The 17,321-nt window shown below is 49.4% G+C and overlaps 2 protein-coding genes across 4 annotated transcripts; both read right to left on the bottom strand.

Moving 5' to 3' along the window:
* Positions 1 to 1,825: 1,825 nt before the first annotated feature.
* Positions 1,826 to 3,232, bottom strand: c5h11orf96 (chromosome 5 C11orf96 homolog). Its single transcript, XM_029252262.1, has one exon. The coding sequence runs from the start codon at positions 2,860 to 2,862 to the stop codon at positions 2,491 to 2,493; it is 372 nt and encodes a 123-aa protein (XP_029108095.1). The 5' UTR covers positions 2,863 to 3,232; the 3' UTR covers positions 1,826 to 2,490.
* Positions 3,233 to 7,819: 4,587 nt separating this feature from the next.
* alkbh3 (alkB homolog 3, alpha-ketoglutarate dependent dioxygenase) lies at positions 7,820 to 13,369 on the bottom strand. 3 transcript variants are annotated; one of them, XM_018765221.1, is made up of 10 exons: positions 13,248 to 13,369; positions 12,534 to 12,647; positions 12,098 to 12,198; positions 11,914 to 11,948; positions 11,754 to 11,801; positions 11,276 to 11,379; positions 10,134 to 10,222; positions 9,810 to 10,019; positions 9,599 to 9,697; positions 7,820 to 8,605 (listed from the first exon to the last, which is right to left on the bottom strand). In XM_018765221.1, exons 2-10 carry the CDS (start codon positions 12,598 to 12,600, stop codon positions 8,510 to 8,512), a joined length of 849 nt encoding a protein of 282 aa, XP_018620737.1. In that variant the 5' UTR covers positions 12,601 to 12,647; positions 13,248 to 13,369; the 3' UTR covers positions 7,820 to 8,509. The 3 variants fall into 3 exon arrangements, with proteins under 3 accessions (XP_018620737.1, XP_018620738.1, XP_018620739.1); XM_018765222.1 differs by lacking the exon at positions 13,248 to 13,369 and adding an exon at positions 13,051 to 13,238; XM_018765223.1 differs by lacking the exons at positions 11,914 to 11,948; positions 13,248 to 13,369 and having other exon boundaries at positions 12,534 to 12,613.
* Between the last annotated feature and the right edge of the window lie 3,952 nt (positions 13,370 to 17,321).

Here is a 17,321-nt window from a genome sequence, read left to right as displayed (position 1 = left end):
TAAAAAAAACTGGAAAAACAGCACAATGGAAGATAATATGGTTAGAAAATCACATTGTTTCAATATTTGAAAAAACTTCCGCAAAGATCACAAAATCATAACATTTAAAAAAAAGCATAATAAACGTGAACTTGGTAAGGAAGTGTCGTAGACGCTACAATATAATTGAAGGATCACTGGCTACACAAATGTCTGTTTTATATTATGCTGTGTTGCATGAACATAAATCATTTTACTTTGGAACAAAAAGCGATACTGTGTCAGATTGATTTTTTTTAGTATTCTGCTACATGAACCAAATGTATGTGCTGAACTGAAAAGTCTGGGGGACAAGCTAATGGTCAACAGGCACGTCCCCCTCCTCTCCACAGGGGACACAGAGGAAAGGCTGAAAGAGCAGATGGGGGGGGGGAGTCACAGAAGATCACCACTTGTGGGACATGTATCATTAGCCAAACTGAGGGCAAATATGTCATGATGCATTTTGATGCTGTTTAGGGTGAGTAAGGGGCCATGAACCAACTGCATGCCACCAAAGTCCATCAGACAAAAACACAAGTTTTTGAGGCTCGACTCATTCGGCCCCGAGTTGGACGTGAGGAAAATGGTCCTTTGCCGCTCCAACCCTGCCCCGCTGGGTCCCCAGTGCTCTCTGTCGTGTACCGTGGGCTTTGCTGCTCTACGTGGGTCGACATGGCTCTCCAAACTCAGATGTGCGTGGGCAAAGCGCATCGACGTGCTGCAGCTGAGAGAGTCACCCAGGCTGCATGCACTCCACCTCCATCACTCATGGTTGGCAGACGCTCCTTCGCCGGGCCATACGGTTAGCCGAGCGCTGTGTGTCACTCCTCATGGATCCTCTGCATATGTGTCACTCACTGGGTCACGAGTGCAATGTGACCAGTACCGCCCAAAAAAGGGCTTTCAATGTGAGCAACAGATCATTACTTCCCAGATAACAATGTTCTTACAGCTCTGAAGGCCAGAGCAGAAGGACTGCCACTGAGCAGGTGGGGGGGGGGGAAGCAAGGCTGAAGAAGGTGATGAGCGAACCCAGTGACCGGGCGTTTATGTCAGGGTGACTCCTGTTTAGAGCAACAAGGAAAGAGGGACATGAGAAGAGGTTGAGGAAAAGAAGACATTAATCACAGCATCGTAGCTCCTTCCCGTCCGCCACGGCAACAAAATGACGAAGAGGAGACATGGGGCACGAGGGGGTGCGGAAGATGACAGGATCTGTTTATGAGACTAAACTGTGGTCAAGAGGATCAACAAATTGGTCGTAAGAAGTCGCAGAGCTTCATTTTCTCCCACTGCATGTGTGTGTGAGAGAGAGAGAGAGAGAGAGAGAGAGAGAGAGAGAGAGTGAGAGAGAGAGAGAGACATGGTGTTAAGTGGCGATACAAGTGTTCTTCCCGGTTCGGTGCATCTTCGGGATCCCAGGCCCAACTGTTTACCCCCATGATGAACTTTCCTCTGCACCACACAGTAAACAGTTCCAGTAACTGCAGTCAAAGCTATTCGCTCCCAGGACACACACACTTCATTGCTGAGTGCGTGTGCCGTAACCGAAGCCGAAGGCACACCAGAGTCAGACTATATTTAGATCGCGCGTGTGACAGAGGAGCCGTGGAGCTCGGACGCGCTTGCGGGAGTCGGCCGCGTGTGTTTTTCACGCTCCCTTCCCCGAGTTACGGGCGACGGCTGCCCTTGGTGTGTGACGCACGTGCACTCCGGCGCAGGACACATCGAATGCACCAGAGCAGCCCGAAGCGAGAAACGTGGAGCCGTGAATGAACTGCAGAGGAAAAGAGTCACACAAATGTTCATACGGAAATATTTATTATAGCAAATGCGAAACAACTTTAAAAATGTTGTAAATGCAAAACAGTAATAGAAAGATATGTTTTTAAAGCAACAAATAATATTTGCAGAATTCAGTGTAAAAAAAATGGGAGATAAATCAGAACTTTCCTTAAGGATACGCTTCTTGACTCTACAAGAATAACAGGCGAGTATTTCTGTCCCCGTTACCTGCCGTACAATTTACCCACAATCCTCCTGACGTAGCCCCTGCACTTAAAGAACTGTACTGTTACATTTCGAACAAGAGCGATGGGGGCCGTAAGTGTGCACGAGAGCCACCCAGAAGAGCCCACCCAGCCATCTCTGTGACCCACACACGCATCCACTAAGGTCCATGGACTCACTGAGTAAAACAGGAATATTTAGGAAGAATTAAAGTATCTCAACAGCATCACAGTGACACAGGTCAGGCGCGACATTAGGACTATGGAAGCAGCCAGTGACACATGAGCGCAGCTTTCAAACGCCTCACATGCATCGGAACTGCTTTTTGGAAACATTTTACGCAAGTTCATCTATGACAAGTTGAGACGAACTGTCCAGTCCAGTTATTTGGGCTTCAGTGTGAAGCAGCGAACACGGGACGGCAGCGGTGGGGGTGCGGGTTTGGGGCGTCCGGTGCTTTCAGTGCGCCGAGTCCGAGTCGCTCGAGTCCAGGCTGGCCTGGGTTGGCGTGGCTGTGGGGGGGCAGCGGGCCGGACAGTGCAGCGCCTGGGTGCTCCTTCGCAGGTTCTCCAGCGACTGCAGGAAGGATCGCCGTGCCCGTTCCTCTTCGAGCGGCGACACGCCCTCCTCCTCGACCTCGGCGATCTCGGCGAACGTCACGGGCTGCGTCTTGAAGCGCGCCTCGCGGGGCCGCCGGGGTCGGCTGCGCCCTCGGGCGGGGCCCTTGGGCACGGGCAACTGCTGGGGGAACTCCTCCATGGCCGATGCCAGCAGGTGAGGGGGCAGCACGTGCAATCCAACGGTCTCCATGGGGCGGGCGGCCGTGGGCATGCGACGTGGGGGCTGGGTGACCGGAGCGCTGCTTCTCGACGCTCTTTCTTGAGTGCCCGTGGTCAAGGAGCGCCCCAAAGGCTGCGGCCCAACAGCAAGGCTCGTGTCGTCGAGGGCCTGGCTCTGCTCTTTGCTGGCTGAATCGGTAGCCTCGGTTAAACCGATGGTCACAGCTGTGGCACTGGTTGCACCGCTAGTGGTTGCTGCTCTGACACCCGTAGCTGCGATTCCTCCCTCAGCATCCGTGCTAACACTCCTGCTCTCAGCTCCGCTCCCGTGTGCGAGTCAGTCTGATAACAGTCGCTCCTGCTTCTGTTTATATAGCTCCCCGCCACCCACTCAACTTTCGCCTCCCTCACTCTCACCACCCCCAACCCCAGCTGCCTTTTTAAGTCCCGCCCTCCTCCGCGTAGTCACTTCCGACTTCCATACTGGTCCTCTGGGATCAGGGCCCTGAAATAAAAGCCTCGTATGCAGGGGGGGACAGTGTCAGGTGTTGGGGGGGCTAGGCAAAGCGAGAGAGAGAGAGAAAAACTGCTGTGCAGCCAAAAACAGAGATATGGGGAGACAGAAGTGTGTGTTACCTAGAAACAAACATCCGGAACACCAGTACTCATCATTATGTGCTGAGCAGTGCTCCAGTGCCCCCTGACACACACACAGGGCCCCATCAGGAGGCCGTGCGGGTCTGTGTATGTGTGAACCAGTAGGTGGCAATCACGGATGCACGGGCAGCCAGGGAGCAATTAAAGGTTCGGAAGACCACGTCAGTGCTGCTGTGGGAATAACCTGCGTTTGTAATCAGGCGTCATGAGAACAGCTTCTATAATTAATCTGTTTGTAAACGGTGAGAGGGACAGGTCCAGCGAGCAGGGAGACCACATTTATATCCGTCGCCGTGACATCACCCCCTCTGCCAATTCAACAGGCACCTGGGTCAGACCCTGTTCGGAGTAAAAGGGGCTGCTGGTGACGACCGTGTGGCGTTGCACCCTCCCCCCCAGGGCCCCCCGGCAAAAGGGGTTGGGTCATCACGTCACGGTCACTGCACATAGGGGTGTGTAGTTGCTCATTTCCACATAGCGACCACTCTATTTGTGGAGCTTCGAGGTCACGGTGACTCTCTTGGGCGCTCAGCTCAGGTGACATCATATGACATCTGTGTTTAGTTCAGATACCGTGTGATGGGTTCACTCCTTCTTGCTGGAATCCCCTGACCCACACATACTAGAGTGGATGAGCTAAGATCCAAACCCTGCTCCCCACTGGTCGGTCCAACGCACTAGGCTTCTCGGGGCCACGTGATGCATCCATAAGAGACCAAAGGCGTATGAGGGCAGAATGTGTGACTGACAGTGCCCCCTTAGGTTTCATCTGCTCTATTTTTACACTCTTCTCTACCTGCTCAGTCTCTCTTTGTCACATTCTATGGACATCTACGGGCAGTCGGCATTCCCCGACACCTGGTAGGACAACGGGAGCAGCGAAACCCCCAGCTGCTACCATCAGCCTCACCCGCAACCTTGATGAGTGTGATTCTGTGTGATCCTCCAAACTCTGACACAGAAGGGAACCTTGGACTCAGGACCAAGATGCGCTCAACAACCACCATCACCTTCACCAGCCATCCGTGACAAGGCTGCACCATCCTGTGCTGCCCAAGGCCAGGGTCGTCCCAGTGTGTGCAGTGTTTTGCTGACATGGTGTGTGAGACTACATGTTAGCCACCATAACCACACTATTTACCACCCAACTATATTTTTATTTCCTTTTCCTTCTATATTGCGAGTCAGTTACATAAGACAAGTCCGGCCTGTCAGGGCAGTGGAGATGTGGTGCCGATGGCACAAGAGCAGAAGCTAGATACATGATGAAACCTGAGCAGGAGGCCAGACCAAGGGAGAGCGACCACACACACACACACACACACACACACACACACACACACACACACACACACACACACACACACACAATCCCACAGCAGAGACCATAAAGTCACACAAACACCACAACATCACGTCTTTGGTGAAAGGAGGTCCAGACAAACAGAGAGAAGACACCCCAACCACACGGAGACACCAGGACTAGGTTCACACCGCCAACTTCTAGGCAAGGAGCTCCCCTAGGGAGAGAAACACGAGAGAAGAAAACCTTTAGCTCACAATTATAATGTCATACTGCAAGGTGAGGACAGAGAGAGACATGGAGACCTCAATAGACACTGTGTCCAGGTTCGACTGGACAGGCTGTCGATCGACAGCGCTGAGGGTCGGCCTGTTCCAGGCACAGCAGGAAAGGCACTCGTATGTGAGCGCCACGGTCTGGACCCAGTGACATTTGCTCTGCCTTGGGACCTGTTGGCATGGCAACAGTGGAAGTATCAGACAGTGAGTTCCAGACATGGCCCTGGGTGGTGGGGGGAACTCTGCTGTGCTTTTGCACACACAGTGTGATGGGCCTAGCAGGGCTGGAACAGTACAGAGCTCTCAGGGGAGGGCTCAGGGTCATCAGTGTCATCCCACCTGGACAGAGTTGTCTCCACAGCGTTCAGAAGGTCCCGGAAGTACTGCAGGTGGACATGAGATCCAGCCCTAGGCACCTCTTTCCAAAAATAGTCATGTTGCTTTTTGCACCCATTTTCCATGTTCTGCCACTGACCTGGAACACTGCACTTTCTGAAGTCCTGCAGTTATTTGTGGCTAAATAAACAGCAAAGGCAAACATGGTCGTCACAGTTACCATGCTGAAAGTCAGGGACAACATGGGTACTTTGTTTACTCTCAGCTGTACGTCAACTTGAAGAAAATTTAGATGTGAAAAACACACAAAGGTAAACGTGATGTAAATACCTGCTATGAGAGTGCACCAGATCCTACAGTGGGAACAGGGCAGGAGCTGGATACTCACTCGACACTGGGCTGTACCCCACAGACACACACACTCCTGAGTGTGAAGTGGATGAGCCGAGAACTCTGACATAACGCGCAGAAACAGATGCGTGTTTTCGACTGCGGGAGGGGTGACGTCACAACACACAGATCAAGCTGGATTCACGCCGATTGGGAACAACTGCAGTGACACCAAGACACCAGTCAGGCGTCACTGCTGCTTCCAGCAGGTTAGCAGGAAATAGAGGCGGTTACACTGAGCTATCTGCTGAGAAGATCCTCGTAGAAGAGCTCCACCTGACCACCTGGACACACAGCACTGAGCAGTGTTTACATTTATATTTATTCATTTACCTGACACTTTTCCCCCATAGTGACTTACAATTATTCACCTATTTATACAGCATGGTAATATTACTGGAGCAATTAAGGATAAGTACCTTGCTCAAGGGTACTACTGCTGGAGGTGAGATCTGAACATGTGGCCTTCAGGTCCACAGGCAGCAGCTCTAAGCACCACGCTACAAGCCACCCCTGCTAATCTGGGCTCTCTTGCAGGCTGAAGGACCCAGGTTCAAATCCCACTCCTGCTGTACTAGCCTCCATCAAGGTACTTACCCTGAACTGATAGAGTGAAAATTACACTGCTGTATAAATGAGTAAATCAGTGCAAGTAGCTTCACACAGTCAGTTAGGAGAAAAGTGTCTGATAAATAAGGGTTAATGACAGTAACAGTGTGGCCCAATACAAAAAACTCCAAAGAGAACAGGGAGCTGAAGGTGAAGGGCTGCACCTCTTCACTGGTACCGCCCCAACGGGAGTCACACTTTGACTTAGAACTGGTACAAAAGGTTGTTTTTTCCTCAAATGATAGCATCTGAATCGGATCAGAAACAACTCCTGAAATTTAAATATAAAACTACAGTAGTTCTGGGGTTCGACACCTAAAAATGGTGAGGATCAAGCGTTGCTCAGTGAAATGTTTGTGACATCCTTCCTGAGCTGGAACTTCCATCTGTTTATTCACTTACGCTCATTTTGTTCTGTTCTCTGTCCTTTAGTTGCTGTGACCCAGTTCTCTTAATAAAAAGAAACAACTGAAGCTATCACCCCACCGCAGGCTCTGCACTTCCACAAGAGTATCAGGGGTGGGAGACAGAAGTAAATCCCGCACTGCAGCCCCTGCTGCAAATAAAAGTTGGCCCCATCGTGATATGTCCAACCTGGGTGACAGCCCATCCTCTTCTGGGACGGGCTTTTCCATCCTGCGGTTTTGGAACGCAGCCGCCAACACAACCGGGGTTCCCCCGGACAGAGGACCCCGTACCCCTGGCACGGCCTTGGGTCGGAGTCCCTCCCACAACTCCTCCACATGTGGAGCCCCCACTGCTGAGCCATCAGCTCCAGGTAACTGATGCCTTACAAACACCTAATAATAGAAGATGGAATCGATTTGCATCTGAAGGAGGGCGGGGCAAAGGGGGCGGGATCAGAGTCCAGAAGGAGGCAGCCTGTAGACGTGGCTACACATGAGCAAGATGGCAGATCATGTTACGTTTTAGGCACAAACTGGTGTTTCTGTGCGTGTGCGCGAGTGCATGCGTGCGTGTCTGTAACCATGCCCCACAAACACAGGTGCACATACCCACATAGATGCTTCTGCAGTGTAACGGAGTCCTGGACCAAAATAGTGCGCCACCATGTAAACAAACCACGTCTCCAGAAGGACACGGCCCCTTTCTGCTGTGGTGGTGCTACTCTGCTTCACACCCTGCACTTCTGGGATAGGCTCTGCACCGCCGTGCCCCTGGACTGGCCAAGAGGATACTGATAATGGATGGATGTACGTTCCGATTTAAAAAATGGAAGCAAAATACACGAAGAAACGTCCGGAAAACAAGTTCTTCTAGTGCAACTCAAGATCCCCGTGATCAGCACATCAGGGCCAAGAAGGTACCTGCTCTCTATCCTAACAAGGTGAAAAACCATTTCCCTCGCAACGTCCAGCCCGACAGACAGAATTTAAAGTTGCCCCATGAGTAACACCCCTCCCCAAAGAGCAGAGCTTCATGTTTCAGTCCAGTTTATTTACCAAGCAGTGTCTGCGCAGCCAACAAAGTCACATCAGTGTGGGATACAAGCAAAAAAAAAAAAAAAGAAAAGAAATATTCCTCTGGGGACATATTTTTAACCGTTTTTTTTTCTTTCTTGGCTCATAAGTTACATTACAAAGGAGACCAGAAATAAGCTGTTCTTAACTTTTTTTAAACTGACCTCACACTAAACTTCATTTTAATCTCATTAGCTTTGCAAGATGTGAAGCCGAACAATTTTAAACATTTACTTATTAACTCCTACTCTGACCTTTTCCAAAAGAACATATTCAGGACAAAACCGTGTTTGTTATTTTTCCTGGCAAATTATGTCTGTTTTTCAGTTCAGAGAATCCAAAAAAAACATTGTAGTTCCCCGAACCCTGAAAGACCTTTAACTTTTGCCTCGTACATCATGTTTGCAAGAACGCGTGAGCGCGCACACACACGCGCACACACACACACACGCACAGAGCACCATAAACAGAACCACCAGAACATTTTGCAATCACAGACTGGCCCATCACCTCACAGTGGACTTCAGGTGACTGGGTGAAGAGTCACTGCGGTCGACATCAACCCGTCTGGTCACTGGGTGACTGAGGGCCTTCCCCCACCACTTTGTACCCTCGACTCACAACACGTCCTTCTCTTCGCCCTCCTCATCTTCTTCCTCCTCTCCTCGGTTCTGGGTAGATGGTGCGAAAAGTGAGGTTGATCCGAGGCCCACGGTCGTGGTACTCTTTTGCTACTTGGTGCTGCAAAGCAAGAGCAAGAAAAGTCTCTTAATTATTATTCTCATCATCATCATCATTATTATTAACCATTATGTATCTGACTCTTTTCTCCAATGTGACTGGGAGTGTAAGGTGTATACGCTAAGGTAGTTACATCTATTTACCCATTTATACAGGAGACGTTTTACTGTCATCATCTCACAGAGAAAAACAAACTCAAGTGTTTGTCTCATGTTACACAGAGAGTGTGAGGGGAAACAGTTGTGGTGCAGCTGTGCTTTGGGCTCCACTACACTCTGCTTTCAGTGGCAGGTCTTTGGCTGAATCGGAGTATTCGTCACTTCAAAATGTACTACATTCAAAGGTACAACAGCAGGGCCCCTCCTGGAACAAGACAGAAGCTCCATGTCCAGAGGATGGTGTCGGGGGGGGTGAGCCTGAGGGCCGAGGGAGCCACGACCACCAGAGAAGTCCTTTGCCACGGGAGTGCCACTCATGCCAGCGGGACAGAACACACTCTCACATGTCCTGCTCTGTTTCCAGCCTCCTTGTTTTGTTTATTTCTCTTCGGTTTCCGCCTCCGAGCAAATCCAGACTCTCCAGCTAACAAAAACATTGCGTTCACGGCGCTGCTCTGCTTCATCCGACTGGCTGCCGGGGGATCAGCAAGCTCTGCACACTGTCCGCTCAGACAGCCGCGCTCCTCGCCCCTCCCCATTGATCAATCCCAGCATAGGACTTGCTTTAGAAGGTATTTCACAGACATCTGCAGAAACGGATGACCGGCACTATACGACCGTAACAAAAGACACTTGAGACTCCCAGACCACCTGTTCTGCCATATAAACCAGTAGGTTCTGCACTGTCCTGCCTCATCTCTTTAAAGCAGTAAAATCAGCCACCATTTATAATGAACAAAGTGAATGTTGCATTATCAGTCCAACCCTACTGACACTCAGACTTTAGAAAGAAATCGATACAGGTGGGTTGGGGCCACAGAAGAGGGGAGCATACCTGCCAGTCCTCCTGTGTGGCCCCTTCCATTAGCAGAAGTGTTCCATGGGCCAGGGGGATCTTTAACCGCTCCACGTATGTGTAGTCGCCACCATCCTCCTGGGTCACACAGCGAGCACACATGGTTACACACACATGCACGCATGCAAGTACAAATGCGCAGACACCGTCCTCTCCCATCTGCCCCTGTCCCCCGTCTCCTGTCCCTCACCAGTGTGGGTTGCTTCCGCAGACTGAAGCAGCGCGTGTCTCCCAGGCTGAGCGAGGCGATGGTGGGCTGGGGTCCGAGGGAGGGCTCGCTGTCACTGTGCCAAGCAATGCTATCCTTCCCATCGCGGTACAGGTTGCACAGCAGAGAGTTGAAGGATCGTCCTGCAGCCTTTTCTACTTTCGTCCGCAGCTGCAGCAGTAACGGGTGCCACTGGGGGTGGGGCACAGCACAGCAGGGAGACACAGTCACTCAGGGGTTCTTTCAAAGCTTCATGCAAAGAGTGAATAAAGCTAAAACAGTGGTAGCTGTAGGGAATGGGGTCACCTGTGGGTTGGCCTCCAGGGTAGAGTTAGAGTAGGTGTAGGGCAGCTCTCCGTACCAGCAGGTGAGTCTGGGCTCATCGTAGGCCTGACCTAAGACACAGAGAGTCACCAAGAAAACGCTGATCATTGTGAGCATGCACACATATACACATAAACACACAGCAAACAGCCAATACCTACAGGACCTGATCACTCCCTAAAGCCCAGTAAGTGGTCTGAGCTCCCCCATCTCTGGCTGCTTGCTGGTCCCACTCAAAAGGGTCCAAAGTCTAAAGTCTGTAGGTTCTCAGTTTCAGTCCCTACATGGTGGAATGATCTCCCTGTGTCCCTCAGAGCTGCTGAATCCCTCACTGAAGGAGGGTCTAGAACCCATCTCTTTGAGAGCCACTTCTCTCCTGCTAGCTCCATAAATGAGTCCAATACCATCTGCTATGATTATCTATGTATTTGCTGTTTGAATGTCACTTCTATAGGTGTTACTGGAGGGATGGAAACAAGCAACATTGTGGTGTTTGACACATAAACTGTATGTCCATAGTCCCATGTCTGTGTCTAAAGCCCTTTCCTCTGTCTGGGATGAAGCATGTGATAAATGAATAAATGTAAATAAAACAAAAAGACGGAAAAACCCGTGGCCAACATTCTGGAAATTAAACCACTTGGACAATTGCAGCACTTTATACACAACTATTTTTGGAAGCTTTTGCAGTATTAAGGGTTTAAATAAAGTCAAACCAAATACATAATATTGGAAAGATAAACAATTCTGCAGTACCTTTCTGTGCCAAATCAGAGCCGAGTTGGGTCTGGAAACACTGACTCAGTGAGCACGACGGGCATAAAAAACAAACTTCACCCCTCCCCCACCAAAAAACTTTGCAGTCTGGTTCCGCGTCGCTGACGAAAACACACTGTATGTTCAACAGTGTCACTAGTGACTAATGATGGCATCTAGTATATGGTACCCAGTGAAATTATCCAGAATTACATGTATCGCATCGAAACAAATCTAAACGAAGCAGAGACCAAATTCTGAGAACGTCTCAACTGGTCTGATGCAGCACAGCCTGTTGTTCTCATTATAACCACACTTCCCATGTTGACTGAGTGGATGTGGAGACCGTGGTCAACATGGCCACAGACCGTGCTTCAAGTTGGTCTTCTGCGAAAAGGGCAACTCGGCGTAGAGCCTGCTGAACATCCAGTCGGCCTCCTCCTGAGACAGGAACCCCGGGAAGAGCCGCAGCCTACACACACGCGCACACACACAAACCCAAAACTTGTACTCAGCCTGCCTATTACCAAAAGCTATACACCTGGCCAGTAATGGTATTTAAAATATTAACTAATCATTACAACAATAACATACTACTAATACTGTAATGTCCATGGAGATTTTTAAACTGGCATTTTTTGCTGACACTTTGTTGCAAGTAACTTACAATCCAAAGTGGCTCAGAATTGGGGCAAAGCACCAACAGGGTACAAGAACTGGCATCCTTTATGTCAATGACCGGTCCAAACGGTCATCTTCACCAAAATTATCTCACCACTAAAAGGCCTGTTGAACCAACTGTTTTGACCGACTGTGGTTGCACTCACGTGTTCCTCTAGAGCTCACCTGGACACACCTGTGGGCCCCTGGCTGATTTCATATTCCCCTGCATGCCTGGAAGGAGAATAGCGCAAGACGACGTGAGCTCGGGGACAGCGGCTTCTCCATACAGACTCCCCGCCGACCCCTGGCCTGGCAGGATAACCACGGGCTGCTGTATACTCACTCTATGACCTTCTCGGCTGGTACCTCTCTCAAGGGCTGAGCCAGAGAGGAAGAGAAAGCGGGGGGGCGGGGGGGGGGGGGGGGACGACGACACACTTTATGCCTTGTTGACTCATTTCACCTGAGCTACTGTGCCACTTCTTGCTTCGCGGACACACCCGTTTTATCCCCACGGATCTCCTCACCTTTGCTGGTTGACGAAACTCAAACGTTCGCTGCCCGTCACCCCAGTTCCCAGCCTTAAGCTGACAAGGACCTGCATCTCCCCCACTTCTGTGAGTACCACCTGCAGGTTGGTGTATATAAAGGCACAGGAATAAACAACCGTGGCTCCACTGGTAACTTGGGTTGTAAACGGTCAAGTTATGGATTTTTGAAGACACAAATATTTCTCCGTCCCTAGCAAAGCGAAAGCGACCTGCATCCGGCAGCAAAGTTCACGCAAACAGAAAAGAAGCGTGGGAGCACTTTAATTCAGCTTTCATGCATGTTGCTTATTGTAACTTGGTTTTAAAAGTGACTTTGGAGTTACGAACAAAACGAGTTATAAACAGACTAAGTGCGTTCATAAATCGAGGAGCAGGCACACGCTATATAATCACACCGTAACACTAGATTTACCTCTTTGGGGAGGGGTCGATTTCGCCCATGAACCTTGAACTCTGACTCGCTGTCGCTTGTCACTCATCGTGTTTTTCCACACACCCTCCTGCAGGTAGGATGTGCGCTTCAAGCCTGAAACGAGGCAAAGAAAGAGGTTCTGAGTGAGAGACTTAAGCTTTGACTCAGGACAATGTCGGGCAGTCCAGAGCAGTGGTGCTGCCCTCAGACCGGTGTGACTCTCTACTGCCCCCATCAGGTCACTCGCTGTCACAACAACAGGGCGCACGTCTCATGCGCACGTCTCATGCACACTGACTCGCCTGCCTCGCACATCATCTCATTTACTTTAATTTCAACTGGAAATTGGGAAGTAGCTGTTAGTGGCCTCATACAGGAAAACGGCTCAGACTAGTTGTATCTGAAAAATCTAACTAAACCCATTCTCTCAACCCTACTAATATAGACTAATTCGAGGTGAATTTCGTGTGCTGAAACTTGTCAGAGTGTGAACCCAGAATGCGCTTCGTCACCATACCTGTCCTTGTCCCCAGATCGCGCCATTTGGAAGCGCATGATTTTTACACGACACTTATTTATTCCCCAGACACACACGACGCACGCGCGCACACACAGGACCGTGACTCGTGAGTCACAGAAACTTTCACGCATGATCATGATGATGATGAACACAGACTTCAACCGTAGTACCACGGACTAACACAGCGTACGTACGTGGCAGTGGACAAAAATTAAAAATTGCATGTCGTTTGTTTCTAACGTTTAAATGCTTTTTCCCAAAAAGCTTTCGCTCTATGACGCTGGTGAACAGCCGGATAGACGTCCGTCTGTTTGGGCACGCCAGTGACGTCATTGCGTACGACCTGGTGTTGCACTGAAATAGCTCCCGCGGGTGACGAAACGAACTCGTAACGAATGGTTCCGTCTTTAATAATCGGTTTTTGTATTTCAGGCCGCGTTAGTCCCTCCTTTCCCCCCAGTTGTTACGGTGAAACAAACTTCTTTCAAAATTCAGTTTATTTTTATATTCTTCTCACACAGTTACACAGAACGCTCGAACACAGGTATAAGGCAAAGAAACAAATGCATCAGAATGAATGAATGAGCTTTATATTGCCAAGTACAGTATGTTTACACATACAAGGAATTCGTCTTGGTGACAGGACTTTCCACAGCACAGACAGAATGACAGTGACAAGACACAGATAATAAAAGTAGAGTGGGCTAATAAAAGATTAAAAAATATATATATAGAGTATAAACAGGGGAGTGCAGTGGTGCAGTGGGTTGGACCATAGTCCTGCTCTCCGGTGGGTCTGGGGTTCGAGTCCCGCTTGGGGTGCCTTGCGACGGACTGGCGTCCCGTCCTGGGTGTGTCCCCTCCCCCTCCGGCCCTACGCCCCGCGCTGCCGGGTAGGCTCCGGTTCCCCGTGACCCCGTAAGGGACAAGCAGTTCTGAAAATGTGTGTGTGTGTGTGAAATAAAGTACACAATATACAAAATAGACGCTAGCCATTATATGTTTGTACAGGTATGTTATATACAATGCAAGAGAAAGTAAATAAGAGATATGATGTGAAAAATAAATATAACTAGCGTTGTTTATTGCACCTGTTTACTCCCTAGGGGGCATTTAGCTGTTCATGAGGCAGATGGCCTGAGGAAAGAAACTTTTCCTGTGCCTGGCTGTCCTGGTGCTCGGTGCCCTGTAGCGCCGGCCAGACGGCAAAAGTTCGAAGAGGAAGTGGCCTGGGTGCGAAGTTTCTAGGATGATTTTGCCAGCCCTTTTTCTCACTCTGGACGAGTACAATTCTTGGAGAGTGGGTGGGGGGGTGTGCGTGCCGATGATTCCTCCAGCCGTCCGGACTATCCGCTGTAATCTTCTGAGGTCTGATTTTGTAGCTGAGCAGGACCAGACAGTTATAGAGGTGCAGAGAACAGACTGGATGACTGCAGAGTAGAATTGCATCAGCAGCCTCTGTGGCAGATTGAACTACCTCAGCTGGCAAAGGAAATACAACCTCTGCTGGGCCTTCTTCACAATGGAGTCTATGTGGGGCTCCCACTTCAGGTCCTGTGAGATGGTGGTGCCCAGGAACCTGAATGACTCCACTGTTGCCACAGTGCTGTTCATGATGGTGAGTGGGGATAATGCTGGGGTGTTTCTCCTAAGGTCCACAATCATCTTCACCGTTATGAGCGTGTTCAGGTCCAGGTTGTTATGACTGCACCAGACAGCCAGCTCTTTAAACTCACGTCTGTAAGCAGACTCGTCGCCATCCCGGATGAGGCCGACGAGCGTGGTGCCGTCTGCGAACTTCAGGAGCTTGACAGACGGGTCTTTTGCGGCGCGGTCGTTGGTGTACAGGGAGAAGAGCAGTGGGGAGAGCACACATCACTGGGGGGCACCAGTACTGACCGTGCGAGTCTTGGATGAGAATTTTCCCAGCCTCACTAGCTGCTGCCTGTCCGTCAGGAAGTTGGTGGTCCACCGACAGATGGAGGTGGGCACAGAGAGTTGGGTTAATTTGGACAGGAGGAGGTGTGGGATGATGGTGTCGAAGGCCGAGCTGAAGTCCACGAACAGGATCCTCACATAAGTCCCTGGTTTGTCCAGATGTTGCAGGATGTAGTGCAGTCCCATGTTGACTGCATCATCCGCAGACCCGTTTGCTCGATAAGCAAACTGCAGGGGGTCCAGTAAGGGTCCGGTAATGTCCTTCAGGTAGGCCAACACCAGTCTTTCAAATGCCTTCATGACCACAGACATTAAGTCCTGTGATTTTGGGTTTCTTTGGAATAGGGATGATGGTGGAGCGTTTGAAGCAGGAAGGAACTTCGCACAGTTCCAGTGATCTGCTGAAGATCTTTGTGAAGATAGGGGCCAGTTGGTCAGTACAGGTTTTTAGACAGGCTGGTGAAACACCATCTGGGCCTGGTGCTTTCCTTGTCTTGTGTTGCCAGAAGACCCGACGGACCTCCTCTTCACAGACACAAAGCGTAGGAGAGGGGAAGAGTGGGGTTGCTGGAGGTGTTGGTGGATGCATGGAGAAAAAGTCAGAATGGGTCTGAAACAGAGTTTCTCAAACCTGCAATAAAACTCATTCAAATCATCGGCCAGTTGTTGAGTTGACGCGGTGCTGGGGGATGGTGTCTTGTAATTGGTGATGTCTTTCAGGCCTTTCCACACTGATGCAGGTCGTTGGCTGAAAACAGTTTTTTCAGCTTTTCAGAGTAGTTACTCTTAGCCACTCTGATCTCCTTTGCCAGTGTGTTTTTGGCCTGTTTATACAAGGCTCTGTCATTGCTGTATATTAAACGAGTCCTGGTAGGGATGCACATATCCTCACAGAAATTGATATATGATGTTACAGAGTCTGTGAGTTCATCTAGATTGGTGGCAGCAGCCTCAAAAACACTCCAATCAGTGCATTCGAAGCAGGCTTGTAAGTCCTGCTCTGCTTCATTAGTCCATCTTTTAACAGTTCTTATTACAGATTTAGCTGATTTCAGTTTCTGCCTGTAGGTCAGTATACGATGAACCAGACAGTGATCAAAGAGCCCCAAAGCTGCCAGTGGGACAGAGTGATATGCATCCTTTATTGTGGTGTAACAGTGGTCCAGTATATTACTGTCTCTGGTAGGACATGTAACATGCTGTCTACTTTGGCAGCTCAAGAAACTACAGAACTAGTGCAAAATGACATTATCAATGTTTTTATAAAGCTATATGGCTACCAGCCCCAGTGAAAAGGAACAAAAACTCCCAACTGAACGTTCAAGGAGAGAGAGAAGAAGAAAGAAGAAAAAAAAAAAAAAAAAAAAAAACCTCTGGGGTCCAAGTACCAGTGACTGCCCCCCCCCCCTAGGCATTCTAGATTAAATAAGACTCCTAAAACTTAAATAAGACCTCCAAGTAATAATGGGATTGTTGCTCTACGGTCACTTGATTTTCCAGTTCAGCAAGGTACGTCTCATCTTCAGTCACGGAATGCGCCTGCGACGGCCGGCCCGCCTCCTCCTCAGCTCTTATTGTAGAACAGTGCTCAACCAGAAGACACTTAGTAATTTATAACAAAAATTAGTTACACACACACACACACACACACACACACCTTGTCCCAAGCAGGGTCGGGGCAAACCGTAGTCTAACCCTGCAACACAGGGTAGAAGGCTGGAGGGGGATGGGACAGGATTGTCACAAGCCACACCAAGCAGGACAAACCCCAGAGCCGCCAGGGAGCGGAACCCAGGCCAAACCCACTGCGCCACTGCACACTCTTAGACAGTTTAACACATTTTAATACAGCAGGGGAAAAACAGAAACACAGCTAAGTGGAATTAAATTTCATGGTGATATGTCTGACTGAACATTGAAGGCTGATAGAAACAAAGCATTTCTGACAGTAACTGGTAAATTACTCTACAGTTTAGGTGCTCTGTAACTAAAGGCATGACCTCCTACTGAGATGTTATTGCTCACAGGTACTTTAAGGTAACCTGCATCCAATGACCAAAGATCTTGAAGTCACAATCAATGATCTCAGAAAGGTAAGCCGGAGCAATGCCCTGTACTGTTGTACAGATCAGACGTAGAATTTTGCAATCAACCCTTTATTCAAAAATGTTTACTCGAAGTTCACCAGCATGTACTCAAACTTATGTGCCTTATGGACACTTTCAGTAGGAGCACAAGAGGGACTTGAGCCACCTTTTAATTTTAACTGACAGTTACTGGTAAAGAAAGTGTATAACATCACATTGATTGAAATGAAACACAAGACAGGC

The sequence above is a fragment of the Scleropages formosus genome, chromosome 5 (assembly GCF_900964775.1).
Source record: "Scleropages formosus chromosome 5, fSclFor1.1, whole genome shotgun sequence".
Classification (NCBI taxonomy): Eukaryota; Metazoa; Chordata; class Actinopteri; order Osteoglossiformes; family Osteoglossidae; genus Scleropages; species Scleropages formosus.
The sequence above is the reverse complement of the archived record's forward strand: the minus strand, read 5'-3'. Positions and strand labels throughout refer to the sequence as shown.